Here is a 25,940-nt window from a genome sequence, read left to right as displayed (position 1 = left end):
GGATGACTGTCCTATAGGTTGTATGAGGCCTGTGTTTAGACACTGGTTCTCTTGTAATTTTGGGAGCATTTATGTTTTGTTATTTCAGCCAGACTACTTCCTGAATGTTGACACGGTCAGGACACCAGGGTTTCAGAGAGATCTCAAGTCTCTTCATGCATGGTTAGGTTTGAACAGCCTTTTTTAAATAGAGCATGTCCAGTGTTTTTGGACTGCAGAAGGACCAAGACAAGTCATCCATCATGCTTTTTACATTAGACAGAGTGGTTTGATAAATTGAGGCACTGACAACTGCCCCGCATGTTTAAGTATTTTATTATATAAATTACAATTCAAGCTCAGTACATATTCAAAGGTTGTTTTTTTACATTTGCTTAAGGCGTAAAAACTGGATTTCAAAAAAGGTAACAGTACAACAAATTGGCCTTGCCCCGTTACCTAGACCTGAACTTAACGGACAGGTGGAAGCAATTTAGCAACAATTCCACCTCGTCCGTATGTCACCACATACTGTGTCTATTACATATTGAATCCTCAAGTGGGTGGGGGCTGTTTCTGGACAGGGCCATATGGCGTGTTCATGACAGCTCAAAACCTCAAGTTAAAATGAACAATAGTTATTTTGCGTAGGTTGATTCGGATACTTTCCAAGTGGGAAACTCGGGCCTCATCGTTCGAGTTGTCTTGAACGTACCAATAGACCATAAACACATCCCAGTCACAGGTCATATAGCATTGGGTCAAGTGCTGAGATCCACAGGTCAACAAAAAAACAGTGCTTGCAAATCTGCAATGAACATATTACACAGGCCCCGTACATTGGTTCTACAACTAATGTACAACATGTGGCACAATAGAAAGTTTTTGTAAAAATGTTTTATTACAAGTGTTGGAGACACTGCACAATTAGTGTGTAAACATTTACTGTGCAGACAAAGGCCAGGATTCAAAAATCGGTAAAACGCGGTTGACAATGCACCTTTTTAAAAGGCAATGTTCCTGCATTAACAAAACACTGTAGATGACGGCTTAATGGAAATGACTTTCAAAGGGCAAGCGCGCAAATAACGTGGATAGGATTGAATCCCGGCCAAACTATCCGTTGTAATCATAACCATGGTGTCAAATGAGTTGTAAATCAGTTGTACAGGGCCATTGACATATTGTGATAATGAATATTAGGCAGATAGTCGGTGCTTAGGATGTCAGCAATTAGTCCCGCAGCCGCATAATTAGCATGTAAAATAGACCGTTGTATCAATAGGTGACATTACCGAGTTGCGCTGAATAGACCCAAACCAGACTGCCTTAAAATTCATGAGCAAACGGCTCAGTTTGAGCCTTAACAGAGAGTGCCTTCAGTCACGCCACATACATCCACTACATTAGTATCAATGTAGTCACTACAGTTATCTGCAGAAAAAAAAATAGAAGCACTCAAGTACACTCTTACACATGCTCACCCACACACTGTCCATAGTGGCATTTATCGCCGTGAGTGAAAAAGGGCCGTTGTCGCTTCATAGTCTGCTGCTTCCTGGCCTATATTTCCTTGCAGGTCACTCCACGCCAGCACAGCTCAGATAATGTCACTCCGAGAGACGGACACAGGCTTGCAATCCCAAACTACCCTATACCATATTTAGTGCACTGCTACCCATAGGGTTCGGGTTAAACGTAGTGCACTGTATAAAGATTTAGGGTGCCATTTGGGACAGTCTTGCACAATTCATACGACGCTGGCATAGATCCAGTAAGTGTACATAGCCATATGTTTTGGTAAGCCAGTATTGGCTAAAACGACAGAAGAATTGCTTGTTTTAACAATTCACTTCCTAAACATTCAAAACAACTTGTTTGTTCTCTCATATTTCCTTTACACCACACAATTGTCATGCACCTTTCATTTGCAAGCCCCAAACCTCCAGGGTAGTCATAACATAAATCTATGGTAGTATGGAGGAAACTAAAAAAATAAAATCGAAAAATAAAAAATACATTTTGGTTTTGTGAGATCAAACATTTGGTATCGTCTCTATCACTCAACTCCTATCCGATGGTCAGTGCAAGCGTCGACATTATTGCATCCAACAACTCTCCGTTAGTGTAGTAACGTAACAGTTAAAGGGAGGTGAGGTGTAGGCTGAGACCAGGAGGATGATATAGCTGGATGGGGGCTGGAGAGAGAGGAGGGGAGCTGGTGGGGCATCAGGTAAGACAGGGCATGGGGGGGGGGGTTACTTCACTTCCCATGGCCAATGATGTCCTCATACTGAGGCGGCGGCTCTGTCTCTATGTGCACATCCGTGTGGCCAACTGCCTCCTCGTAAGACGGCGGTGGCTCTCCCCTGCTTCCCCTCGCAGACGTGACCTCTGAGCCCGGGTAGGCGGGGCTGCTATGGACGCTGAGCTCGGAGTGGTCGTGGAAGTCCCGTCCCCACTGGTCCATGGAGACCACCGATAGTGTGGGGTCCCGGTGAGAGCCCCCCCAGGGCGGGGCTGCGCTCCGAACGCTTACGGGAGTGGCAGCGCCACACAGTGATGGCCACTGCTGCGATGAGGAGGAGCACCAGGAGCAAGGGGAGGATCAGGTAGAGGGAGTGGACTCCGCCAACCGCCGACTGCAGCCCACCACCTGGGTTGCTCTCCCGCACATACTCCTCCCAGAACCGTTGCTGCAGCCAATCAGAGAGCTACATCAGACCAATTACTGGGCAGAATTATCAATTCCTGGGCATTTAAGGTAAAAGAAACGTGAAGTCTACAAATGCCATTTGCAGCATTCTGAATGCCATACTCCAGAGAGCACACACGCATACAAAACAAAAACACAAAGCTGTCCACACATGTGCGTGCTGCACATCCCTCTGCGGGACGGACTGTGCATTCCCTGTCCTGACAACAGTTGCAGCAATGACCCTCTCCCTACTGAGCAGCACTCTCAGAGAGTCAGCTACCCTTCCTGCTGATTATAATCACTTCCTGAAAAGCAGGAACATTCCACAGGCCAGCACACTTGGAGTAGGATTACACGTGTTTTTGTTATCAAGTGTGTGTGTGTCAATGAGGGAGCAACAGTGAGACAAAGAGCATTGTGTGTGCATCCGCGTGAGCAAGTGTTGCGTACAAGGTTGGGGTCAATTCCATTTAAATTCAGGAAGTAAACAAAGGAGGTCAAATTTTCCTCAATGCTTCCCATATACGAAACATTCAAAAATAAAAATGGAATTTGAATTTCAGTTTACGTCCTAGTTAGACAGAGCTGAAATGGAATTGACCACAACCCTGGTTGCGCACGTGTGTTGCGTGTGTGTCTCACTCACAGTTTTCTCGTCATTCTCAAAGGCCTCCCTGGCCTCCTCATAGGTGCAGATCTCCTCCCTGCACTCTCTCTGGATGTTGCCCTGCCGGATCTCCTCTAGCAGGTAGCTGTTGTCCCTGCGCTGCCGGCTCAACACGGAGTTGGCCAGGTCCGACGGCAGGAACACTGTCAGAGAGAGAGATGGGAGGGAAGAGAAAAGAGCGAGAAGGGGAGGGAGAACGAGAAAGTGATGAGAGATGCAGAGAGAGCGAGAGAAAAAGAGAGATGCAGAGAGAGAGAGATGCAGAGAGAGCGAGAGAAAGAGAGAGATGCAGAGAGATGCAGAGAGAGGGAGATGCAGAGAGATGCAGAGAGAGGGAGATGCAGAGAGATGCAGAGAGAAAGAGAGAGAGAGATGCAGAGAGAGCGAGAGAGAGATGCAGAGAGAGCGAGAGAAAAAGAGAGCGATTCAGAGAGAGCGAGAGAAAAAGAGAGAATAGAGAGAGCGATTCAGAGAGAGCGAGAGAAAAAGAGAGCGAGAGAAAAAGAGAGAGATGCAGAGAGAGAGAAAAAGAGAGGGAGAGATGCAGAGGGAGAGATGCAGAGAGAGAGTGAGAGATGCAGAGGGAGAGATGCAGAGAGAGAGTGAGAGATGCAGAGGGAGAGATGCAGAGAGAGAGTGAGAGAAAAAGAGAGGGAGAGATGCAGAGAGAGAAAAAAAGAGAGGGAGAGATGCAGAGAGAGAGAAAAAAAAGAGAGGGAGAGATGCAGAGAGAGAGAGAAAAAAAAAGAGGGAGAGATGCAGAGAGAGAGAGAGAGAAAAAGAGGGAGAGATGCAGAGAGAGAGAGAAAGAGGGAGAGAAGAGAGAGGGAGAGAGAGCAGAGAGAGAGATGCAGAGAGAGGGAGAGATGCAGAGAGAGAGGAGAGATGCAGAGAGAGGGAGAGATGCAGAGATGCAGAGAGAGAGAAAAAAGAGAGGGAGAGATGCAGAGAGAGAGAAAAAAGAGGGAGAGATGCAGAGAGAGAGAAAAAAGAGAGGGAGAGATGCAGAGAGAGAGAGAAAAAGAGAGGAGAGATGCAGAGAGAGAGAGAAAAAGAGGGAGAGATGCAGAGAGGGAGAGATGCAGAGAGAGGGAGAGATGCAGAGAGAGGGAGAGATGCAGAGAGAGGGAGAGATGCAGAGAGAGAGAAAAAAGAGAGAGGGAGAGAGAGAGAGAAAAAAGAGAGGGAGAGATGCAGAGAGAGAGAAAAAAGAGAGGGAGAGATGCAGAGGGAGAGAAAAAAGAGAGAGAGAGAGAGAGAGAGAAAAAAAAGAGAGGGAGAGATGCAGAGGGAGAGAAAAAAAGAGAGAGGAGAGAGAGAGAGAGAAAAAAAAAGAGAGAGAGAGAGAGAGAAAAAGAGAGGGAGAGATGCAGAGAGAGAAAAAAAGAGAGAGAGATGCAGAGAGAGAGAAAAAGAGAGGGAGAGATGCAGAGAGAGAGAGAGAGAGAAAAAGAGAGAGAGATGCAGAGAGAGAGAAAAAGAGAGGGAGAGATGCAGAGAGAGAAAAAGAGAGAGGGAGAGATGCAGAGAGAGAAAAAAGAGAGGGAGAGATGCAGAGAGAGAAAAAAAGAGAGGGAGAGATGCAGAGAGAAAAAGAGAGGGAGAGATGCAGAGAGAGAGAGAAAAAAGAGAGGGAGAGATGCAGAGAGAGAGAGAAAAAAGAGAGGGAGAGATGCAGAGAGAGAAAAAAAGAGAGGGAGAGATGCAGAGAGAGAAAAAGAGAGAGGGAGAGATGCAGAGATAGAAAAAGAGAGAGGGAGAGATGCAGAGGGAGAAAAAGAGAGAGGGAGAGATGCAGAGGGAGAAAAAGAGAGAGGGAGAGATGCAGAGGGAGAGAAAAAAAAGAGGGAGAGATGCAGAGGGAGAGAAAAAAAGAGAGAGAGATGCAGAGGGAGAGAAAAAAAGAGAGGGAGAGATGCAGATGCAGAGAGAAAAAAAAAGAGAGGGAGAGATGCAGAGAGAGAGAAAAAGAGAGGAGAAGAGAGAGAAAAAAAAAGAGGGAGAGATGCAGAGAGAGAAAAAAAGAGAGATGCAAGAGAGAAAAAGAGAGGGAGAGATGCAGAGGGAGAGAGAGAGAAAAAAGAGAGAGGGAGAGATGCAGATGCAGAGAGAGAAAAAAAGAGAGAAAAAGAGAAAAAAGAGAGGGAGAGATGCAGAGAGAGCGAGAAAAAAAGAGGGAGAGATGCAGAGAGAGAGAGAGAAAAAAGAGAGGGAGAGATGCAGAGAGAGAAAAAAAGAGGGAGAGATGCAGAGAGATGCAGAGAGAGAAAAAAAGAGAGGGAGAGATGCAGAGAGAGAGAAAAAAGAGAGAGAGGGAGAGATGCAGAGAGAGAAAAAAAGAGAGGGAGAGATGCAGAGAGAGAGAAAAAAAAAGAGAGGGAGAGATGCAGAGAGAGAAAAAGAGAGGGAGAGATGCAGAGAGAGAGAAAAAAGAGAGGGAGAGATGCAGAGAGGAGAAAAAAAGAGAGAGGGAGAGATGCAGAGAGAAAAAGAGAGAGAGATGCAGAGAGAGAAAAAGAGAGAGGGAGAGATGCAGAGAGAGAAAAAGAGAGAGGGAGAGATGCAGAGAGAGAAAAAAGAGAGGGAGAGATGCAGAGAGAGAAAAAAAGAGAGGGAGAGATGCAGAGAGAGAAAAAAAGAGAGGGAGAGATGCAGAGGGAGAGAAAAAAGAGAGAGAGGGAGAGATGCAGAGAGAAAAAAGAGAGAGAGATGCAGAGAGAGAAAAAGAGAGGGAGAGAGAGAGAGAAAAAGAAAAAAAGAGAGGGAGAGATGCAGAGAGAGAGAGAAAGAAAGAAAAAAAAAAGAGGGAGAGATGCAGAGAGAGAGAGAGAGAGAAAAAAAGAGAGGGAGAGATGCAGAGAGAAAAAAGAGAGAAAAAGAGAGGGAGAGATGCAGAGAGAAAAAAAGAGAGGGAGAGATGCAGAGAGAGAGAAAAAAAGAGAGGGAGAGATGCAGAGGGAGAGAAAAAGAGAGAGAGAGGAGAGATGCAGAGAGAGAAAAAGAAAAAGAGAGGGAGAGATGCAGAGAGAGAAAAAAAAGAGAGAGGGAGAGATGCAGAGAGAAAAAAAGAGAGGGAGAGAGAGAGAGAAAAGAGAGAAGAGAGGGAGAGATGCAGAGAGAGAAAAAAAGAGAGGGAGAGATGCAGAGAGAAAAAAAAAAGAGAAAAGAGGGAGGGAGAGATGCAGAGAGAGAGAAAAAAGAGGGGGAGAGGATGCAGAGAGAGAAAAAGAGAGAGAGATGGGAGAGATGCAGAGAGAGAGATGCAGAGAGAAAGAGAAAAGAGAGGGAGAGATGCAGAGAGAGAGAAAAGAGAGAGAAAAAAGAGAGGGAGAGATGCAGAGAGAGAGAAAAAAAAGATGCAGAGAGAGAAAAAGAGGAGAGATGCAGAGAGAGCAGAGAGAGAAGAGAGAGAGAGGGAGAGATGCAGAGAGAGAGAGAGAGAAAAAGAGAGGGAGAGATGCAGAGAGAGAAAGAGAGAGAGAGATGAGAGAAAAAGAGAGGAGAGATGCAGAGAGAGGGAGAGATGCAGAGAGAAAAGAGAGGGAGAGATGCAGAAAAAAGAGAGAGAGATGAGAGAGAAAAGAGGGAGAGATGCAGGGAGAGAGAGAGAGAAAAGAAAAAGGGGAGAGATGCAGAGAGAGAGAAAGAGAGGGAGAGATGCAGAGAGAGAGAAAAAAAGAGGGGGAGAGATGCAGAGAGAGAAAGTGGGTGAGAGATGCAGAGAGAGAGAGAGAGAAGATGGGTGAGAGATGCAGAGAGAGAAAGAGAGTGAGAGATGCAGAGAGAGAAAGAGAGAGAGAGATGCAGAGAGAGAGAGAGGGGGAGAGATGCAGAGGGAGAAAGAGAGGGAGAGATGCAGAGAGAGAAAGAGGGGGAGAGATGCAGGGAGAGATGCAGAGAGAGAGAGCAGAAAAGAGAAAGGGGAGAGATGCAGAGAGAGAAAGAGAGGGAGAGATGAAAGAGAGAGATGCAGAGAAAAAAAGAGCAGGGGAGAGAAAGAGAGATGCAGAGAGAGAGATGCAGAGAGAGAAAAGAGGGAGAGATGCAGAGAGAGAAAAAGAGGGAGAGAGATGCAGAGAGAGGGAGAGATGCAGAGCAGGAGAGATGCAGAGAGAGAGAGAGGGAGAGATGCAGAGGGAGAGATGCAGAGAGGGAGAGATGCAGAGAGAAAGAGAGAGATGCAGAGAGAGAGAGAGGGAGAGATGCAGAGAGAGAGAGAGCAGAGGGAGAGATGCAGAGAGAGAGAGAGAGAGAGATGCAGAGAGCAGAGGGAGAGATGCAGAGAGAGAGAGAGGGAGAGAGAGAGGGAGAGATGCAGAGAGAGAGAGAGAAAAGAGAGAGAGATGCAGAGAGAGAGATGCAGAGAGAGAGATGCAGAGGGAGAGATGCAGAGGGAGAGATGCAGAGAGAGAGATGCAGAGAGAGAGATGCAGAGAGAGAGATGCAGAGAGAGAGAAAGAGAGAGAGAGAAGAGAGAGAGAGAAGAGAGAGAGAGAGAAAGAGGGAGAGATGCAGAGAGAGAGAGAAAGAGGGAGAGATGCAGAGAGAGAGAAAAAGAGGGAGAGATGCAGAGAGAGAGAGAAAGAGGGAGAGATGCAGAGAGAGAGAGAGAAAGAGGGAGAGATGCAGAGAGAGAGAGAGAGAAAAAGGGAGAAATGCAGAGAGAGAGAGAGAAAAGAGAGGGAGAGATGGAGAGAGAGAGAGAGAAAAGAGAGGGAGAGATGCAGAGAGAGAGAGAGAAAAGAGAAAAGAGAGGGAGAGATGCAGAGAGAGAGAGAGAGAAAAGAGAGGGAGAGATGCAGAGAGAGAGAGAGAAAAGAGAGGGAGAGATGCAGAGAGAGAGAGAGAAAAGAGAGGGAGAGATGCAGAGAGAGAGAGAGAGAAAAGAGAGGGAGAGATGCAGAGAGAGAGAGATGAGAGAGAAAAGAGAAAGAGAGGGAGAGATGCAGAGAGAGAGAGAGAGAGAAAAGAGAGGGAGAGATGCAGAGAGAGAGCAGAGAGAGAGAGAGAGAAAAGAGAGGGAGAGATGCAGAGAGAGAAAAGAGAGGGAGAGATGCAGAGAGAGAGAGAGAGAAAAGAGAGGGAGAGATGCAGAGAGAGAGAAGAGAAAAGAGAGGGAGAGATGCAGAGAGAGAGAGAGAGAAAGGCAGAGGATAATACAAAGCCAGCAGAAAAGAGGGAGCTGCCTACTAACTGCATTTCTGTATAAAACAAAACCTTCTTTGATTAAAACGGCCAATCCGGGCCTGTATAAATGAAACTAACTCTGGGAATCAAGAGAGGGGCACAGAGCGGCCCTCTGTTGGACTGATTTGGGACTCCATGGACAGGAACCATATTGTGTGTAAAAAACATTGATTAGACTCACAGAAGGGAGAGTCGGCTAACATGTGTATTTTCCCGGACAAACCACAGTGTTGAGTAGTTGTTTAAACAAGGACCAGCCTTGCCTGTAGTACATTTACGTAAATGTACATGCCGAAGGCCTGTGAATAGCATTGAGAACAAACGTACCACTCCCCATGTTTCCTGCTGGTCTGTTTGGGGTGGGTGACAGTGTCTGTTGGCAGAAAAACATTCACGAGAAACAGTCAGTTCCATGTTTTTAAACTGGGACAAAGTCAATGAGAGGAAACAGGACAATAGTAATCCTAGTCATAAAAAATAAAAACAATTTAAAAAAAAAGCAGGTGAATCAGACATTTAAAGCATTCTACATATACAAACCATAAAGTAGGCCTAGGCTCATAATTGCCACAGTGTTTAAGGCTAACGTTACTCTTCCCATAGAGCATCGGAGTTCGCATAATCCTGTTATACCTATCGAACTCCTGATAGACGTATTAACGGAACTGGCCGTCACACACGGTGTACTGTGAATTCCAGGCATCCGTGGCCAGCTAAAAACTGAATGACCAAACGCTGACCAGGGTTACACAGGAATGTTACCGCGATGACCGAAATAGAACACCAGCAGAAATGTAACAAACAACGCGCCGCCCGCCCCGTTCCTTCAATCTCTTCAAAAGCGGCACAGGATGTGAATCGCGAAACCGTTATTAGAACAATAAAAACTGCTTTAATCTCTGGCGATATTATCACAGCTGCCTATAGGTGTGAACAGTGAGAGATGGACGACATCCGAGATTGAAGCTGGCTGACGTTTAGCTCGCTGACAATCGGATGATTTGTAACAATTTCGCTGACTGACTTGCTACATTGTAGGCTAAGGAGCGACTCCTATCGTTCCGATGAGCAAAGGTTTTAGCTGACCGCTTCAAGAACAAACGTAGGATTCAAAGCATTTATTATTCAAATGAAAATGGTAAATAATTCAACTTTATTTACCTGTTTTCCTTCCCGAATGCGCTCTAAGCTCCACTAACGCCTCAATGGCCAAAATGTTTCTACGCACGCGTAAAAGCCTGTTGGATAGGCGTTTTCTCTTTTTTCCATTTTAAAGGGACAGTCAGGTGACTGGCATCAAATCCCTAGAAGGCTATGTGCTATTTCTACACAATATCATTGTTTGTTTCACATTATATCATTTGGGACTGTGCAGCAAGAACTAAAGAGACTGTGTAAAGCTATACTCACGGTGCACAGTTAGGCACCCTGGAGATATGTAGTCCACATTTAGTTAATGATTAAATGCACAAGAAAACGTTGCCTGTCGAAGGCATTGACTCGCGAGTCTCGGCCCTAACAATCTACGGTCTAGTGTCTAGGCTATCTAGCAATCTAGGGCCTAGACACTAAGCATTTTGCCATTTAACAAAGTGTACTGAAATGACATATTATCTAAATGATCTCTTGAATGATAAAATAATAGATAGCACTGTACAATTTAAGATGGGTTGTTAGTCTCATCACTCAGTAGCATCAGACTATCAATCAATTAAACTGAAGAGTTGACAATGTTGTGACAAATTCAGGGGGTGGCCCTGACCGGGACTCGAACCAAGGTCCAACGGCTGTCAAGCAAATACCTTCACCATTATGCAAGAGGTCCGAAACCACTTGAGGAGGTTGCTAGTTGTTGGGTTAAGGTCACTACATTACTCCCCTTCCTTCGGGGGAGTGTGTCCCTCTCGTGCACACACCTCTCAGATGACCACCTTTGCGCCATCCCACTTCTGACACCAATTTTGTGAAATCAGGGGGTGCCCCTGACTGGGATTCAAACCCAGATCCAGTGACTGTCAAGCCAACACCTTAGCCGTTATGCCAAGAGGTTTGAACCTTTGAGCCATGTCACTAGGTGCTGGGTTAAGGTCCCTAAAATATTCTAACATCCAATAGCACAATACCATTGACAAACACATTGACTGTAAATCTCTGGTATTAATAGCTTAGATATCCGACTTACAGACCCAAGGTTGTGGGTTTCAATCCCATTCAACCCTATCTCCTGAACTCACTGCACTGGTGTCAGACGTAGGATGCCACTTCCCTGGGGCCATTGGAGGCGTGCCCAGGAGTGACATGAGTAAGTAGAGATAGGGATGAGCGCAGGGCCAGGCATGTTTCCCAGATGATGGAGGTAGTGTAGTTATAGCATCCTTAGTAGAACACCATCCACTAAGTAGGACCACAACGCCAGCTCATCAAGAGGTTCAGATATCTTGGTATACATGGCTTAGATGGTGGACTCATTCCAGTGGTGAAAAAAGTACCTAATTTTCCGACTTGAGTAAAAGTAAAGACAACTTTTTTTTAAATGACTCCAGTAAAAGTCACCCAGTGAAATACTACTTGGATCTTGCTCAGGCTTACTGGCAAATTTGTTGCAATGTACACAATGTATGTGTGTGTGTGTGTGTGTGTGTGTGTGTGTGTGTGTGTGTGTGTGTGTGTGTGTGTGTGTGTGTGTGTGTGTGTGTGTGTGTGTGTGTGTGTGTGTGTGTGTGTGTGTGTGTGTGTGTGTGTGTGTGTGTGTGTGAGAGTAAGTGTGTGATGTCTCTTAGTGATGTGATTGAGGTATTGTGTTGTTGTGGCTCAGGGGGTGTTGTGTTAGTGTGTGATGATCCACTCGGTGCCTCCTTATTCCCCTGAGAGCCTCTTGATTAGAATCTATAATCATCAGTGATTATGTAGAAAGACTTTGCCACAAGGCACAGTCGTCCTACAGTCCTAAAACTCATAAATGCAAACACAGATGCAGGAACACACACACAGACAAGCGTGAACCCACACGCGCACGCACACACACAGACTCACTAAACACAGATACTGAGTTTTTTTGTAAATTATGTTGGAGTGTTGGAGTGTGCCCCTGGCTGACCGTAAATAAATACAAATGACTAATTGTGCTGCCTGGTTTGCTTAGTATAAGGAATTTGATGTATATCATTTACTTTTTACTTTTACTCAAGTATGACAAGTAGGCCTACTTTTTCCATCACTGTATTTAAGTACATTTAAAACCAGATACTTTTAGAATTGTACTCAAGTAGTATTTTAATTTGTGACTTTCACTTTTACTTGAGTGATTTTCTATTAAAGTATCTTTACTTTTACTCAAGTATGACAATTGAGTACTTTTCCCATCGATGCACACTTCTGCTTTATCTTTGATGGTTGAAACCCTATTATCTGGCTAGGACCCAGATGTAGAGCGACATGAACTCCTCTTTGTTGTCGAGTCATTTTTCCATTTCTGTTGTACTGGTTGAAACTTTTTGTTGGCCTAAAAACAATAGCCCTATTCATTTTAATTGCAGTAGAGGTACAGCTAGGGGCTTTTGTAAATGTCATTTCTTTATTTTATTTCACCTTTATTTAACCAGGTAGGCCAGTTGAGAACAAGTTCTCATTTACAACTGCGACCTGGCCAAGATAAAGCAAAGCAGTGAGACACAAACAACAACACAGAGTTACACATGGAATAAACAAACGTACAGTCAATAACACAATAGAAAAGTATATATACAGTGAGTGCAAATGAGGTAAGATTAGGGAGGTAAGGCAATAAATAGGCCGTAGTGATGAAGTAATTACAATTTAGCAATTAAACACTGGAGTGACAGATGTGCAGAAGATGAATGTGCAAGTAGAGATAATGGGGTGCGAATGAGCAAAAGCAAATAACAACAATATGGGGATGAGGTAGTTGTATGGGCTATTTACAGGTGGGCTATGTACAGGTGCAATGATCTGTAAGATACTCTGACAGCTGAAGCTTAAAGTTAATGAGGGAGATACGAGTCTCCAGCTTCAGTGATTTTTGCAATTCATTCCAGTCATTAGCAGCAGCGAACTGGAAGGAAAGGCAGCCAAAGGAGGTGTTGGCTTTGGGGATGACCAGTGAAATATACTTGCTGGAGCTTGTGTTACGGGTGGGTGCTGCTATGGTGACCAGTGAGCTGAGATAAGGTGGGGCTTTACCTAGCAAAGATTTATAGATGACCTGGAGCCAGTGGGTTTGGAGATTAATATGTAGCGAGGGCCAGCCAACGAGAGCATACAGGTCGCAATGGTGGGTCGTATATGGGGCTTTTGTGACAAAACAGATGGCACTGTGATAGACTGCATCCAATTTGCTGAGTAGAGTGTTGAAGGCTATTTTGTAAATGACAATCGCCGAAGTCAAGGATCGGTAGGATAGTCAGTTTTACGAGGCTATGTTTGGCAGCATGAGTGAAGGATGTTTTGTTGCGAAATAGGAAGCCGATTCTAGATTTAATTTAATCGAACCAGAGACACCTAGGTATTTGTAGCTGTCCACGTATTCTAAGTCAGAGCCGTCCGGAGTAGTGATATTAGACGGGCGGGCAGGTGCGGGCAGTGATCGGTTGAAGAGCAAGCCACTAGCTCACAGTTGGATATGGGATGTATCATGCATGCCTATGCAGCATACAAGCTTAGGAGAAACCAATTAATTTTGGGATGTTTAAAAAAGAAACTTGTCACAAAATATCAAATTGAAAATGTCTAATCAAACTCCAGTCTATGATCACCTTTGACTGTAGTTTAAAATGAACACTTCACCTATAGGTCAAACAGCCTACATGGGAGTGAAATTAACCATGAATCATAACAAATAATTGCACTCCTCAGAAAACCCCCATGTTCATTGAATGGGGCGGCCTAGTGGTTAGAGCGTTGAGCCAGTATGTTTTTCAAAAAGTTGATGATAATGTATATTTCCGTTAGTTTACGCCATCAAAATGTCATGAATTCTAACCACTTTTAAATGGACATGTTACCAAATGTAGTAACTTACTTTGAAGAGATGGTGATTGGGGCTAAAAAAAAGTGTTTGGCGTTTGGCAGTCTAAATTCAGTGTAGTTGTCTTTAACTGCCATTTCCCTAAAGTCACACTCTTCCCACACTCCAACTATTTTTTCTCAGCCTCGGTCGCATCTGCATTCACCAAATGTTGTGTGGGTATCCTTAGACTTTTTCTCCAGACATTGGGAATTGTTGATATGGCATACCATTTTTATACACTTTATTCATTGTTTTGTTGTTGCCAAAAATGGGGTTTAGGTAGGCCTTTAGTATTTTACAGATATCGAAACATGAACGTGTATTTATCCACAATCTGCTATGTATAAATCCGGTCTTAGAGTGTTTTAACAAAATGGAACAAAATAATTAGGCTGAATTATCACCTAATTTGCGTATTTTAATACAATATTTCAGAAATATTGTAATACAAAAAAAGCTATATTTGTATCTACATTCAAATGGTAAAAGTTGATTGTGATAGAATTAGGCAAAGGAAAATGACCTTGTTAGGGTGTGGTGCCTGGCCTTAACCTTGAAAAAATAAGAATCGGTTAGGTTCAATTATAAAAATAAGATTACATAGCCCCTGTTTCCTTCTGAGAGAAAGGGGGAGAGAGTTAGAGAAAGGGAGGGAGAAAGAGCAAGAGAGAGAGAGAGAGAGAGAGAGAGAGAGAGAGAGAGAGAGAGAGAGGGGAAATGGGAGGGGGGGGGTGACCCTGCAGGTGCCGCTCTGTGATATTTCAGCAATGTGCAGTGCAGTCACATCAGCAGTTGTGGTACGGCTGCAGCAGCGTCCCTGACGCGCAGAGGCTGCCCACTCTCCATACCGCGGGGGATAATCCCAAAATTCTTGGTTTGCGACCCAACCGCAAACCCACGATCCTCGGAGAAAGATACTTTTGTTTAGCACCCAATCCGCCATCCATGGCTTCATCCGGGAGTGGAATGGAGGAAGTGCGCGTTTCGGCGTTGACGCCCCTGAAGTTGGTGGGCTTGGTGTGCGTCTTCCTCGCGCTCTGTCTGGATGTCTCGGCTGTGTTGAGCCCCGCGTGGGTAACGGCGGATAACCAGTACTACCTGTCTCTGTGGGAGTCCTGCTGGAAGCCCGTCACCTCGGACACATGGCAGTGCAACACCACACTCGAGACTGGTGAGAGAGACCTTCCTCATGCTTACTAAAGTCAACAGTTATGACTGTGTTTTAACTGTTCAAATTGCCCGTGTGCATCTATATTGTGTTTGTGATTAGGGAACATGTGATATGGTTCTATTTTGGGGGGATTTGGGGATATTTTTGGTACCCACAGTCATATTCAAAGCATCTATTGAGATGCATATTAATTCAGAAATGACAATGGGTCCTCTGCTGCTGAGTCCACTGGTGCATCAGCACAAACATTGTTTTTCTCTCTGCTCAGTAACAATTTATGGGGTGGATGGGGCTAAAAGGAAATTGCAGGAGCATCATTTTCCCCCATTCCCCATTTAAGATGTGTGCACTCTAAAACAGCTGTCTTTTCTCAGTTAAAAATAGTTTATTTCAAAGTAATACTTATAATATAAGTACACAAGACTTTACAAAGTTCCCAGTTACCCCCTTTTCTATTTGCCAAGCGTGCCGCTAAATGATGTGGGTAATATGCCTTGCGAGCGGTGGGGCAGCTGGGGTTTTATTGTGCTTTTGTTGCCGACAAAATCAGCCTTTGTTGGGGTTCCTCCGCCGGCCATGGAGCAAGGGAAACTTTGAGAACCGAACGTCCCAGAGATCCAAATATCCTGCCGGGAGATGAGTGTAACCAGGGCAACAAGTGCCGCATTCGAGAAATGCTGTGTTTCTCTCTGAAAATGGGACTTATTTTTGATCCAGCACAGAATCTTTTGTAGAAACAATCTGTATTTCGATTATTCCGCCACGTGTGTTTAATGTGCCTTTTTATCGGGTTATTTTTGGCCTGCTGATTGTTGTCCTGTGTGTTGTTGCAGGCAGAAAGTAGGTTTTTTGGCCTGCTGATTGTTGTCCTGTGTGTTGTTGCAGGCAGAAAGTAGGTTTTTTGGCCTGCTGATTGTTGTCCTGTGTGTTGTGCAGGCAGAAAGTAGGTTTTTTGGCCTGCTGATTGTTGTCCTGTGTGTTGTGCAGGCAGAAAGTAGGTTTTTTGGCCTGCTGATTGTTGTCCTGTGTGTTGTGCAGGCAGAATGTAGGTTTTTTTGGCCTGCTGATTGTTGTCCTGTGTGTTGTGCAGGCAGAAAGTAGGTTTTTTTGGCCTGCTGATTGTTGTCCTGTGTGTTGTGCAGGCAGAAAGTAGGTTTTTTTGGCCTGCTGATTGTTGTCCTGTGTGTTGTGCAGGCAGAAAGTAGTTTTTTTGTTGTTGTTTGTCTGACAACACTGTTTTGTTTCTGTGATGAGTAACTGAAGGTCATTTTGTCCCTGCTTCTTCCTACTGTCACTCTGACACAAAGTGCAGCTTGATTCCTTATAAAGACATGGAGTCTCCATGTCAGCAGGCCACATTAACTGCACACAGCAAACTGGTATTTTTTTTGTCAGGCTTGGCCTTGCACTAGGCTTACATATTGATTTGACTCACAGTAATCAGTCAGTTTCTTCTCCCAATATCCAGGTTTTCTTGGTGTCAAGCCCAGGACATTACACAAATGGTGTTAGTGTTGCAATTACCAGGTTGGCACCCTTAAATAATGAGCTCTGCAGGGTTGTTGTGCATAGATGCGCATGTTTGTTGATGTCCTATATGTCTGTGCCAAAGAGCATTCTGCTAACACAGATGACAAATGGAAATGGGTGACGTTTGGATGTTACACTCAAGCACACACACGGTTTCTCTTTTTTTTTGATGACCCTCTCTATTATTACACACACACACACACACACACACAGGGCAGAGGTCGGGTCAGATACAAAACATGCAGGGGTTGACACAGTCTCAGGAATATGGAGTGTCTCTGTGAGGACGTTTTGTGCTGATGCCAGTCCAGTGGGAGGGGCGCAACGAATGTGGAGCGAGTGTGTGAGCACTACGCAGGCAGCACTCATCATTATTAGCACTGATTCTAGTTCAGTCAGAGGTGATGATGGGGGAATATGAGACTCAGGCTGCATCCCAAAATGGCACCATATTATTCCTCACACTCTGAGAATTAAAGGTGCAATCTGGAACCTATAAAAAGGTTCTTCGGCTGACCCCATAGGGGTTGTTTTTTAAACATTTTTCTTGAGCGGATGGTCAGGGGGCCGGAACACAATTACAAATCATTTGTAGACTGCAAATTGACTGCAAGAAGCCCAAACAGACATAAAATAGAATCATTTGAAACCTTGCTTACATTTGTATATGATCGCATACACTCAGTGGCCAGTTTAGTAGGTACACCCATCTAGTACCGGGTCGGTCCCCCCTTTGCCTCCAGGATTATTTGCCTCCAGAATTATTTGGGCCACGGATTCGACCAGGTGTCGGAAACGTTCCACAGGGATGTTGGTCCATATTGACGTGATGGCATCCCGCAGTTGCTGCAGATTGGACTGCGTTACATTCATGCTGCGAACAGCCCGCTCTGTCTCACCGCAAAGATACTCTATTGGGTTGAGGTCTGGGGACTGCACAGGCCACTCAAGTAAACTGAACACCCCATGGTCATGTTCCTGGGACCATTTTGAGACAATACATGCTTTGTGACATGGCGCATTATCCTGCTGGAAGTATCCATGCGACAAAGGATCAATTGTAACCATTAAGGGATGCACCTGGTCAGCAACAATGTTCAGATATGCTGTGGCATTCAAACATTGCTCAGTTGGTATCAAGGGACCTAACGTGTGCCAGGAAAACATTGTGTAAACACAATTACACCAACGCTCCCAGCCTGGGCCGTTAACACCAGGCAGGATTGGGCTTATGCCAAATTCTAATTTTGCCTTCCGAATGACGCAACAGGAACCGGGATTTGTCGGACCAGGCAATGTTTTTTCACTCCTCAATTGTCCAGTGTTGGTGATCGCGTGCCCACTGGAGCCACTTCTTGATGTTTTTAGCTGATAGGCGTGGAACCCGGTTCTGGTCGTCTGCTGCAATAGCCCGTCCGTGACAAGGACCGACATGTTGTGTGCTTCCGAGGTGCCGTTCTGCACACCACTGTTGTACTGCACTGTTATTTGTTTCCTTGTGGGCCGCCTGTTAGCTTGCACGATTCTTGCCGTTCTCCTTCGACCTCTCTCATCAGCAAGCTGTTTTCGGCCACGGGACTGCTCCCGACTGGATGTTTTTTGTTTCTCGCACAATTCTCAGTAAAACCTAGATAATGTTGCGCGGGCCACATTCTGCCTGCATATTCCGCCAGTTGGGGAACCCTGCCACAGAAGAACCCTTTGAATAACTATTTTTGGTTCCAGGTAGAATCATTTTTGTTCCAGGTAGAACCCTTATCAGTTCCTTGTAGAACAACAAGTAATCTAACAAGTAATCTAACAATTCCCCAACAACTTCCTAATACACACATCCATAGTGGTGAATGAGAATATGTACATATAAATATATGGATGAGTCGCCCATAGGCAAGGTGCAATAGATGGTATAAAATACAGTAGATACATACATATGATATAAGTAATGTAATATATGTAAACATTTTGAAAGTGGCATTATTTAAAGTGGCATTGTGTAAAGTGACTAGTGGTCCATTTATTAAAGTGGCCAGTGATTGGGTTTCAATGTAGGCAGCAGCCTCTCTGAGTTAGTGATCGCTGTTTAGCAGTCTGATGGCCTTGAGCTAGAAGCTGTTTTTCAGTCTCTCGGTCCCAGCTTTGATGCACCTGTACTGATCTCGGCTTCTGGATGGTAGCGGTGTGACCAGGCAGTGGCTCAGGTGGTTGATGTCCTTGATGATCTTTTTGGCCTTCCTGTGACATCGGGTGCTGTAGGTTTCATGGAGGGCAGGTAGTGTGCCCCCGGTGATGCATTGTGCAGTCCCTCTGGAGAGCCTTGCGGTTGAGGGCGGTGCAGTTGCCGTACCAGGCTGTGATACAGCCTGACAGGATGCTCTCGATTGTGCGTCTGTAAAAGTTTGTCAGGGTTTTGGGTGACAAGCCAAATTTCTTCAGCCTCCTGAGGTTGAAGAGGCACTGTTGCGCCTTCTTCACCACGCTGTCTGTGTGGGGTGGACCATTTCAGTTTGTCCGTGATGTGTCCCCCGAGGAACTTAAAACTTTCCACCTCCACCACTGCTGTCCCTTGGATGTGGATAGGGGGGTGCTCCCTCTGCTGTTTCCTGAAGTCTACGATCATCTTCTTTGTTTTGTAGATGGTGAGTGAGAGGGTGTTTATTATCTATGCATAGTCACTTTACCCCGACCTACATGTACATATTACCTTGACTAACCAGTACTAACCATTGACTCGGTACCGGTACCCCCTGTATATAGCCTCGTTATTGTTATTTTATTGTTGCCCCATTATTTTTTGACTTTAGTTTATTTAGTAAATATTTTTGAACATTTCACAGCCCTACATATTTCAAAAGGGTTGGGAAGAGATTTTTGACGTATCGATTCCATGGTACAGGGTGTATGAGTTGATGTATAAAACAACGCAAGATTCAAGTCTTTTCAGTTGAAATTATTATGTAGAATTCTTGCCACCAACAAAATGTTGAATATTTGGGGCATACAATCATCGAAGCTCTGATGGATCGCTGGTTCGGGTCCCCGGTTTTGACCTTGTGGGAGATCTGTCAATGTGACCTTGAGCAGGGCGTTGACCCTGGTTGCTTCTGTGGGTCACTCTGGATGGGAGGCTGTTAGATGACTAATGTGATGTAGTTGTTGAGCGTCTTCACTTCAAGTATATTGTATGTTTTAAATATATATATATATTTTTAAATAATACATTTTACGGTAAGGTCTGTTGTATTTGGTGCATGTGACAAATAAAATGTGATTTGATCTTCCAACAATGCAGAGTTAAAGATAAATATATATATATTTTTTAATAGAAATAGTGATACAATAAATATATACAGTGAATAACAATAACGACTAAAATAACCCTTTCCACAGAAGGGGAAAGAAAGGGTTCTACCTGGAACCAAAAAGGGTTCTCCTTTGACAGTGCTTCCAAACTCCGGTCCTCGAGAACCCCCGACAGCACACATTTTAGTTGTAGCCCCCGACAAAAACATCTGATTCAACATCTCAAGGGCTTGACGATTAGTTGACAAGTAGAATCAGGTGTGCCTGTCCGGGACCACAACAAAAATGACACATTCCCTCTACTGTCTCAGGCCGAGAGGGGCCCTGAAGGCCAATACAGATTTTTCGATTAACAGGGATGGCTGCTCCTGAAATACACACAGGGAGATGTAATTACCGATCAGATTGGATCTTGCATATCACCATTTCCATCTGTCATCATTACAGTACCTAGGCTGCATCCTAAATGGGACCATATTCCCTATATAGTGCACCATTTTTGACCAGAGCTCAAAAAGTAGTGCATTACATAGGGAATAGGGTGCCATTTGTGACTCAACCCCAGATTAATAGTTAGCCCTTCCTGTCCTTCAAGCACTGAGACTTCTGGCTGTATTTCTTGCGCAGAACATGTGGGTCCGTTCCAAATCTCTGAGCTGCTGAGATGAGTTTCTGTATCCTGCTGTTACACAACTGATACAGACTGATAAGAACCGCAGTAGCTCTTCCAATTTCAGCTGTAGTCTGATAGGGAAAAATGACCAAAATGACTATGAGATGACTAGAATGATTCGATACAGACGGACAGGAGTTAGTGTAGCTCCTGCGGTCGGAGAGGCAGCCAGTGAGGTGGCTGCAAATGAGAGGTCAAGGGTCGTTCCAAGTCAGTACCGCATGTTATGGAAGCACTGAGGCCGCAGGGAGCTCTGCGTTTTGTGGGTTCCCTCCAGCTTCCTGTGATGGATGACAGGACCATTTTTAAACTCTAAATTGTAGGAGCCATATTTGGTCAAAGAAGTGAATGTTTGTTTATGTTCGAGCAGCTCGGACTATGGAATTAATCCCCCCCCCTTCCCCTCCGACGAGGACGGGAACTGTAGTTGAAGCGGCTTACACACTGTCACATTCTCTCATTGTCGAATGGTTTGATGGTTCTCATATTGCTATAGAGGGGTTAATCATTTGCCATGCATCATCCTGTTTAGCTGTGACTGTAATGAACATTGTGTGATTTTATTATTAGAAACCAAACCCTTTCTGTGATGGTATTTACTTTGTTAACATATATTTCTTATAGGTAATCAACAACCCCATCATAACATCGCCTTGTTTGTTTAAATATGCCATTTCCCCACCCAGAGTCCAGACTGTTACTCCCAACAATTATGTAGTTATATCACTCAGCAGTCCATCAGTCTTGATAGCCCACTCAGTCTACTAAGATTATGTGCCTGGAAGCCTGTTTACCCCCCACACAGTCTAGCTTGTTAGATAAGAGTGTCTAGCAGCTAGCTATGTGAGACTATGCTTGTTTAACATTCTATCGCAGGGTGAAGTTGGCCCAAGTAGACGCTGATCTTGGGTCATTTTGCATTTCCCCCACTTCTGGTTGATCTGATCCTAGATCTGATCCTAGATTTGCACAGAGGGGAAACTTCACCACGGAGCACATTGTATCCCAGCTTTCTCCCCAAATACCGCCTATTAAATTCCAGAGCATTTCCATCCCTTACTCCTCAACCCACCAACATTTTTATTATACCAAGATTGTTTTTCATTCCATACATGCAGAGAAGTGGATCAATATAGTAGACCTAGCTGGTAGCTCTCTCCCTGTCACCCCCCCAATCCCTGTTAGCATTCCAGCGAGTGCTATTTCTAGTCTCTACTTTAGTTGATGTTTTGCAGTTCTTCTGAATGAAACGCTGAGACTGCTGCTGATTTTGCATCGGGCGGTCAGGATGGATTCCTATTACCGGAGTCACCCAGATAATTGCTTTGTCTACTTCTGCTGCTGCACTGGTATTCATTAAGAAGCCTAGCAGCGAGAGCGTGTGAGAAAGAGACAGAGAGAGTGTGTGTGTGTGTGTGTGTGTGTGTGTGTGTGTGTGTGTGTGTGTGTGTGTGTGTGTGTGTGTGTGTGTGTGTGTGTGTGTGTGTGTGTGTGTGTGTGTGTGTGTGTGTGTGTGTGTGTGTGCGTGCGTGCGTGCGTGCGTGCGTGCATGCATTTGTTCGTTTTAGACCATTCTGTTGCGTAAAGATCTGATTTTAGTGCAGGGTTAACATTCTTGGACCATACGCCACAATGTAAACATTGATCACTGGGCTTATAACCCCCACGAAAAACATTTTCTTTTCAAATCTCAGTCAAATTCTCAGAATTCTCTTCCTATACCCATGAGGAATAGGAAGCCCTCTGTTACCAGATGGTGTGTGTGCAATGCGATTTTTCACCTGCATGACTTTCATGTCGGTGGCTGTGGCATTTTTCACTGTGGCTGTATGACCCCCCCCCCCATAACTGAACATGTTTTCTTAAACCCCCCCGCGCTCTCGCTCTCTCTCTTCTCTCTCTCAGACTGGCAGATTGCCACGCTGGTTCTGTTGCTGGGTGGTGCAGCCCTCATCCTGTTCTCCTTCCTGGTGGCCCTGGTGTCAGTGTGGTTCGGCTCCAGGAGCCACTGCTACAGGCCCATCGCTGTCATGCTGTTCGCTGCAGGTACGTTATTGAATCTGCCTTATTCTCTCTCCTTTTCTGTGTCAGTTCATGTGCTCCATTTCTCTCCTTCATGCCCGTTCCTCCTCTCTCCCTAACAGTGGTGCTCCAGGTCTGCAGTTTGATCCTCTTCCCTGTTAAGTTCATTGAGACGGTCAGCCTGAGGATATACCACGAGTTCAACTGGGGCTATGGCCTCGCCTGTGGAGCCACCATCTTCTCTTTCGGAGGGGCCATTCTCTACTGCCTCAACCCCAAGAACTATGACGACTACTACTAAACCCTGCAAGATTAGAGAGGAGGAGAGGCCTCTACACAACTTAATTCCCCCCCCACACACTCGCTAAGAAAGCAGCTGAAACACTGAACCTTATCGAACTAGTAGAGAAAACATGTTCACACACATCAATTGGAGAATCAACAACAGTAGTGTCTATCTATACATTCAAACCTTTACAATACTGTACTATACCAGACTTAAAGGGACACGCTTTAGCACAGTATGAGCTTGTGGCTTCCACAGGCATCTCCGCCTGTGTTGTGACCGACATCTGCCATAGGCTAAGTGGTGAGGCTAAAGAGCCCATCAGACAGTTCAATGGAATACTACTTACCAATCAGATTCACCAGTGAAATCATGTCCACATTCTGAGCCAACAGTAGGTCCCCTTTAATGCAGGAACTCCAGTAGGAATTGGCAGCACAATGCTTTGTCATGAATAAACCACAGAGGAGGGACAGCTGAGAGTGACGGACACACAGACCAATCGGAGAGCAGAGGGATGGGCCAGGTGGACAGATTGATCTTGAGGAAAGGAAGGTGACTCACCTAAGAAAAGGAATCAAGGATGCATGACATCGCCCCCACTCATATAAGTGATTGCCTTTGCTTGTGCCTTTATTTAATCTGTGCCAATCTAAAAGAAGATCGGATGGGTTAAGGCAGGCAGCATAGTCATTTGCTTTTACCTATACTGCTCCTCTAGATCCGTGCAGATGAAGGGAAGGCGAAATGTGTAGAATTGCAGAAAATTAGTTGTAAAACTCTTGATTCTCTCCACCCATGGCAGAATGTGTAGAATTGCAACAAACTTGCTTTTAAAACTGCAACATTTTCTCTACGCCCCATGGAAGAATTTGTAGAATTGCAGGAAATTGAAACTCTAAAACTCTTTTTTTCCTCTCCGCTGTCAAGAGGGGACGCTAAAATGCTCGCAGGATGGCCCCCCCCACCCAACTAAATTTCACTCAGGGCCCCCAAAAGGTTAGGGCCGGCTCTGATTGCCTGTGTGGGTATGGATGTGGGTACGCAGACCTGCGATCCACTGCTGCCCCTCGTGATGAGTTCAGATTTTTTGTGGCCCCCAACTAATCTAAAACCAACTGCACCCTGCGGCCTAACCCCATCTGTGCCTGCTTCGAATAGCAGCAGTTGTATGATATGTAAATAGAGTAGTTAGAGGTGCTTTTGTGTGGTAAATGCATTTCAAATACAGTAAATTAGAGAAGTAGTAGTAGTTTATTTAAAGGGACAATGTGCAAATAAAAACACATTTCAGACAGTGAAATATGATGCTTGCACCAGAATACGCTCAACACAGCTCATTTTAATCCACAGTCCCTAACTAAGCAATATGAAATACATAAACATACCTAAATCCACACACATCACTCATACAGTAGTATAGTACAATATAACACAGGGGTGTCAAACTCATTCCACAGGAGGGCCAAGTGTCATTCCACGGAGGACCAAGTGTCTGGGCTTTTTTTAAAGACCTAGACAACCAGGTGTGGGGAGTTCCTTACTGATTAGTGACCTTAATCCATCAATCAAGTACACTCGGCCCTCTGTGGAATGAGTTTGACATATGTGATATAACAGATGAAAACAAACACAGGAAACATAAAATACAACTAATAGAATAAAACACATTGAGACTTTTGTGCATTAAGAATTAGTCAATGTCTGCAGGATTGATGCACCTTGATCCAAGCTTTGATTTAACCTCCATTGGAGAAGGATTTAAAGTCGCTAGTGCTTCTGAAGGTAGACAGGCGGGAATTCCATTTTCTGATGACTGAGGTGGAGAATGCTGACTTTCCATTCCTTTTAGGAATGACACAGTCTCCTCTCGTTGAGGTTCAGGGCGCTGCTGTTTTGTTCCGCAACCTGGTCTCAAAGCATTTTGCTTTATTCTGTATGCAAATCCATGCCACTCCATTTAGTATCATAGAAGATTTGACATTTTGAGTTTTGTGTGGTATGTATTAATTTGTGGATGTCCATCACCCATTTCGTACAATATGTTACGAATTCTAGCTAGGTGGCTAACGTTAGCTAGGCTAGGGGTTTGGGTTAAGTTTCGGAGTTAGGTTAAAGGTTAGGGGAAGAGTTAGCTAAAAGGGTTGAGGTTAGGGTTGGGGGAAGGGTTAGCTAACATGCTAAGTAGTTGCAAACTAACGAAAAAAGTTGTAAGTAATTGAAAAGTTGCTAATTAACCAAAATGGTCCGTGATGAAATTCTAACACACAACCTTTGGGTTGCTAGATGTTCACATTAAACACCCACCCAACTTTCATATTTACAGTAAGTAACCATATGTCTTATGTAACCATACCAAACGTAACATATTCATTTCAGTGTCCCGGATTTACATGTACTATGTTATGCTTAGTCGGAGACCAGGCTGTGTTCAGAGCTTAAAATGACAAAATCTTTCAGAGGTGGGGGTGCAACATGATAATCTTATAAACTAGACAGACAACTGAGAAAACAAAGTTTTGTATTTGGGGCGATTACTATGGCGATGGTAATGTGATTTCCTGTCAAGGATATTCAGTGCTTGTTTACATAGAGATCGAAGGGGCTTAATTTATGTTTCATTGGCTTGAGGCCAGCTGGTTATACAATAGGTGAGAGAAGATAATTGCATGTAAATTAATCTTGATGTATCGGAAATTTGAAAGACATATCTGATTTTGCTGGACATCTTAATGTTCTGTTGTTGTTCAAAGTAGGGTCTAGGTCAATGCCCAAATATTTAAACTCTGTGGATGAGTATGTCTGGATAAGCATGTTTAGTTTTGTGGAGAATTACATCATTGCCGTTGTTCCCACATTGACGTTGAGCCATTTAGCCACTTTCTCCAATGATGTGTGTGAAGAAGGCAAATGACCATTGTGTGTGTGTGAGAGAGGCCTGGAGCGATATGATCAGTCACTCCCACACTCCCCATGCGATGGCTTTTATTGGTTCAAACCGTTGGGATCTGCATCCCAAACGGTACCCTATTCCCAATTTCGTGTAACGCTCGTCTTGAATACTCTGTATTCAAGACAAGAGTATATGTCTAGAATATACTACAGTTCCTGATCCATAACATCTTAAAATGAAAGTTAGTTGGCCTTTATATTAAAAACAACAGGTAAATGGAGTGTGTAGGAATGCATGTGTGCTTGGAGGTAGAAAGTGTGTGCGTAAGAGCAGCGAGGCGTGTGTGTGTGTGTGTGCCGAGAGTGGATGAGTATGGATTGCTGCTGCCGTGTGGCTGACGCCTATTAGTTTGTTCACTACCACAATAAAACAGGTAATGGAAACAGACAAGTGTGTGTGTGTGCTTTTCATTTGCAAAAGGGGGGGGACCCCACATCAGAGCAAGCAG

At 44.6% G+C, this 25,940-nt stretch overlaps 2 protein-coding genes across 2 annotated transcripts; one reads left to right on the top strand and one right to left on the bottom strand.

The window, feature by feature from the left end:
- Positions 1-299: 299 nt before the first annotated feature.
- On the bottom strand, positions 300-9,796 carry LOC123996483 (transmembrane gamma-carboxyglutamic acid protein 1-like). Its single transcript, XM_046299849.1, is given in 5 exon segments — positions 300-2,488; positions 2,490-2,675; positions 3,324-3,487; positions 8,859-8,904; positions 9,693-9,796. Coding segments are annotated over 4 exon segments (606 nt in total). The 5' UTR covers positions 8,869-8,904; positions 9,693-9,796; the 3' UTR covers positions 300-2,242.
- A 4,531-nt stretch (positions 9,797-14,327) lies between these two features.
- On the top strand, positions 14,328-25,879 carry LOC123997413 (transmembrane protein 47-like). The gene is made up of 3 exons (XM_046301605.1): positions 14,328-14,728; positions 22,137-22,277; positions 22,376-25,879. Exons 1-3 carry the CDS (start codon positions 14,503-14,505, stop codon positions 22,552-22,554), a joined length of 546 nt encoding a protein of 181 aa, XP_046157561.1. The 5' UTR covers positions 14,328-14,502; the 3' UTR covers positions 22,555-25,879.
- The last annotated feature ends 61 nt before the right edge of the window (positions 25,880-25,940 follow it).

This window comes from Oncorhynchus gorbuscha, linkage group LG15 (genome assembly GCF_021184085.1).
Source record: "Oncorhynchus gorbuscha isolate QuinsamMale2020 ecotype Even-year linkage group LG15, OgorEven_v1.0, whole genome shotgun sequence".
NCBI lineage: Eukaryota > Metazoa > Chordata > Actinopteri > Salmoniformes > Salmonidae > Oncorhynchus > Oncorhynchus gorbuscha.
The sequence above is the reverse complement of the archived record's forward strand: the minus strand, read 5'-3'. Positions and strand labels throughout refer to the sequence as shown.

What these genes read in the sequence shown, in the direction of transcription:
- LOC123997413 (XM_046301605.1), top strand. Translation starts at nt 14,503, where the DNA reads ATGGCTTCATCCGGGAGTGGAATGGAGGAAGTGCGCGTTTCGGCGTTG. An exon ending in CAACACCACACTCGAGACTG is followed by an intron (nt 14,729 to 22,136) that starts GTGAGAGAGACC and finishes TCTCTCTCTCAG; the next exon opens with ACTGGCAGATTGCCACGCTG. An exon ending in TGTCATGCTGTTCGCTGCAG is followed by an intron (nt 22,278 to 22,375) that starts GTACGTTATTGA and finishes TCTCCCTAACAG; the next exon opens with TGGTGCTCCAGGTCTGCAGT.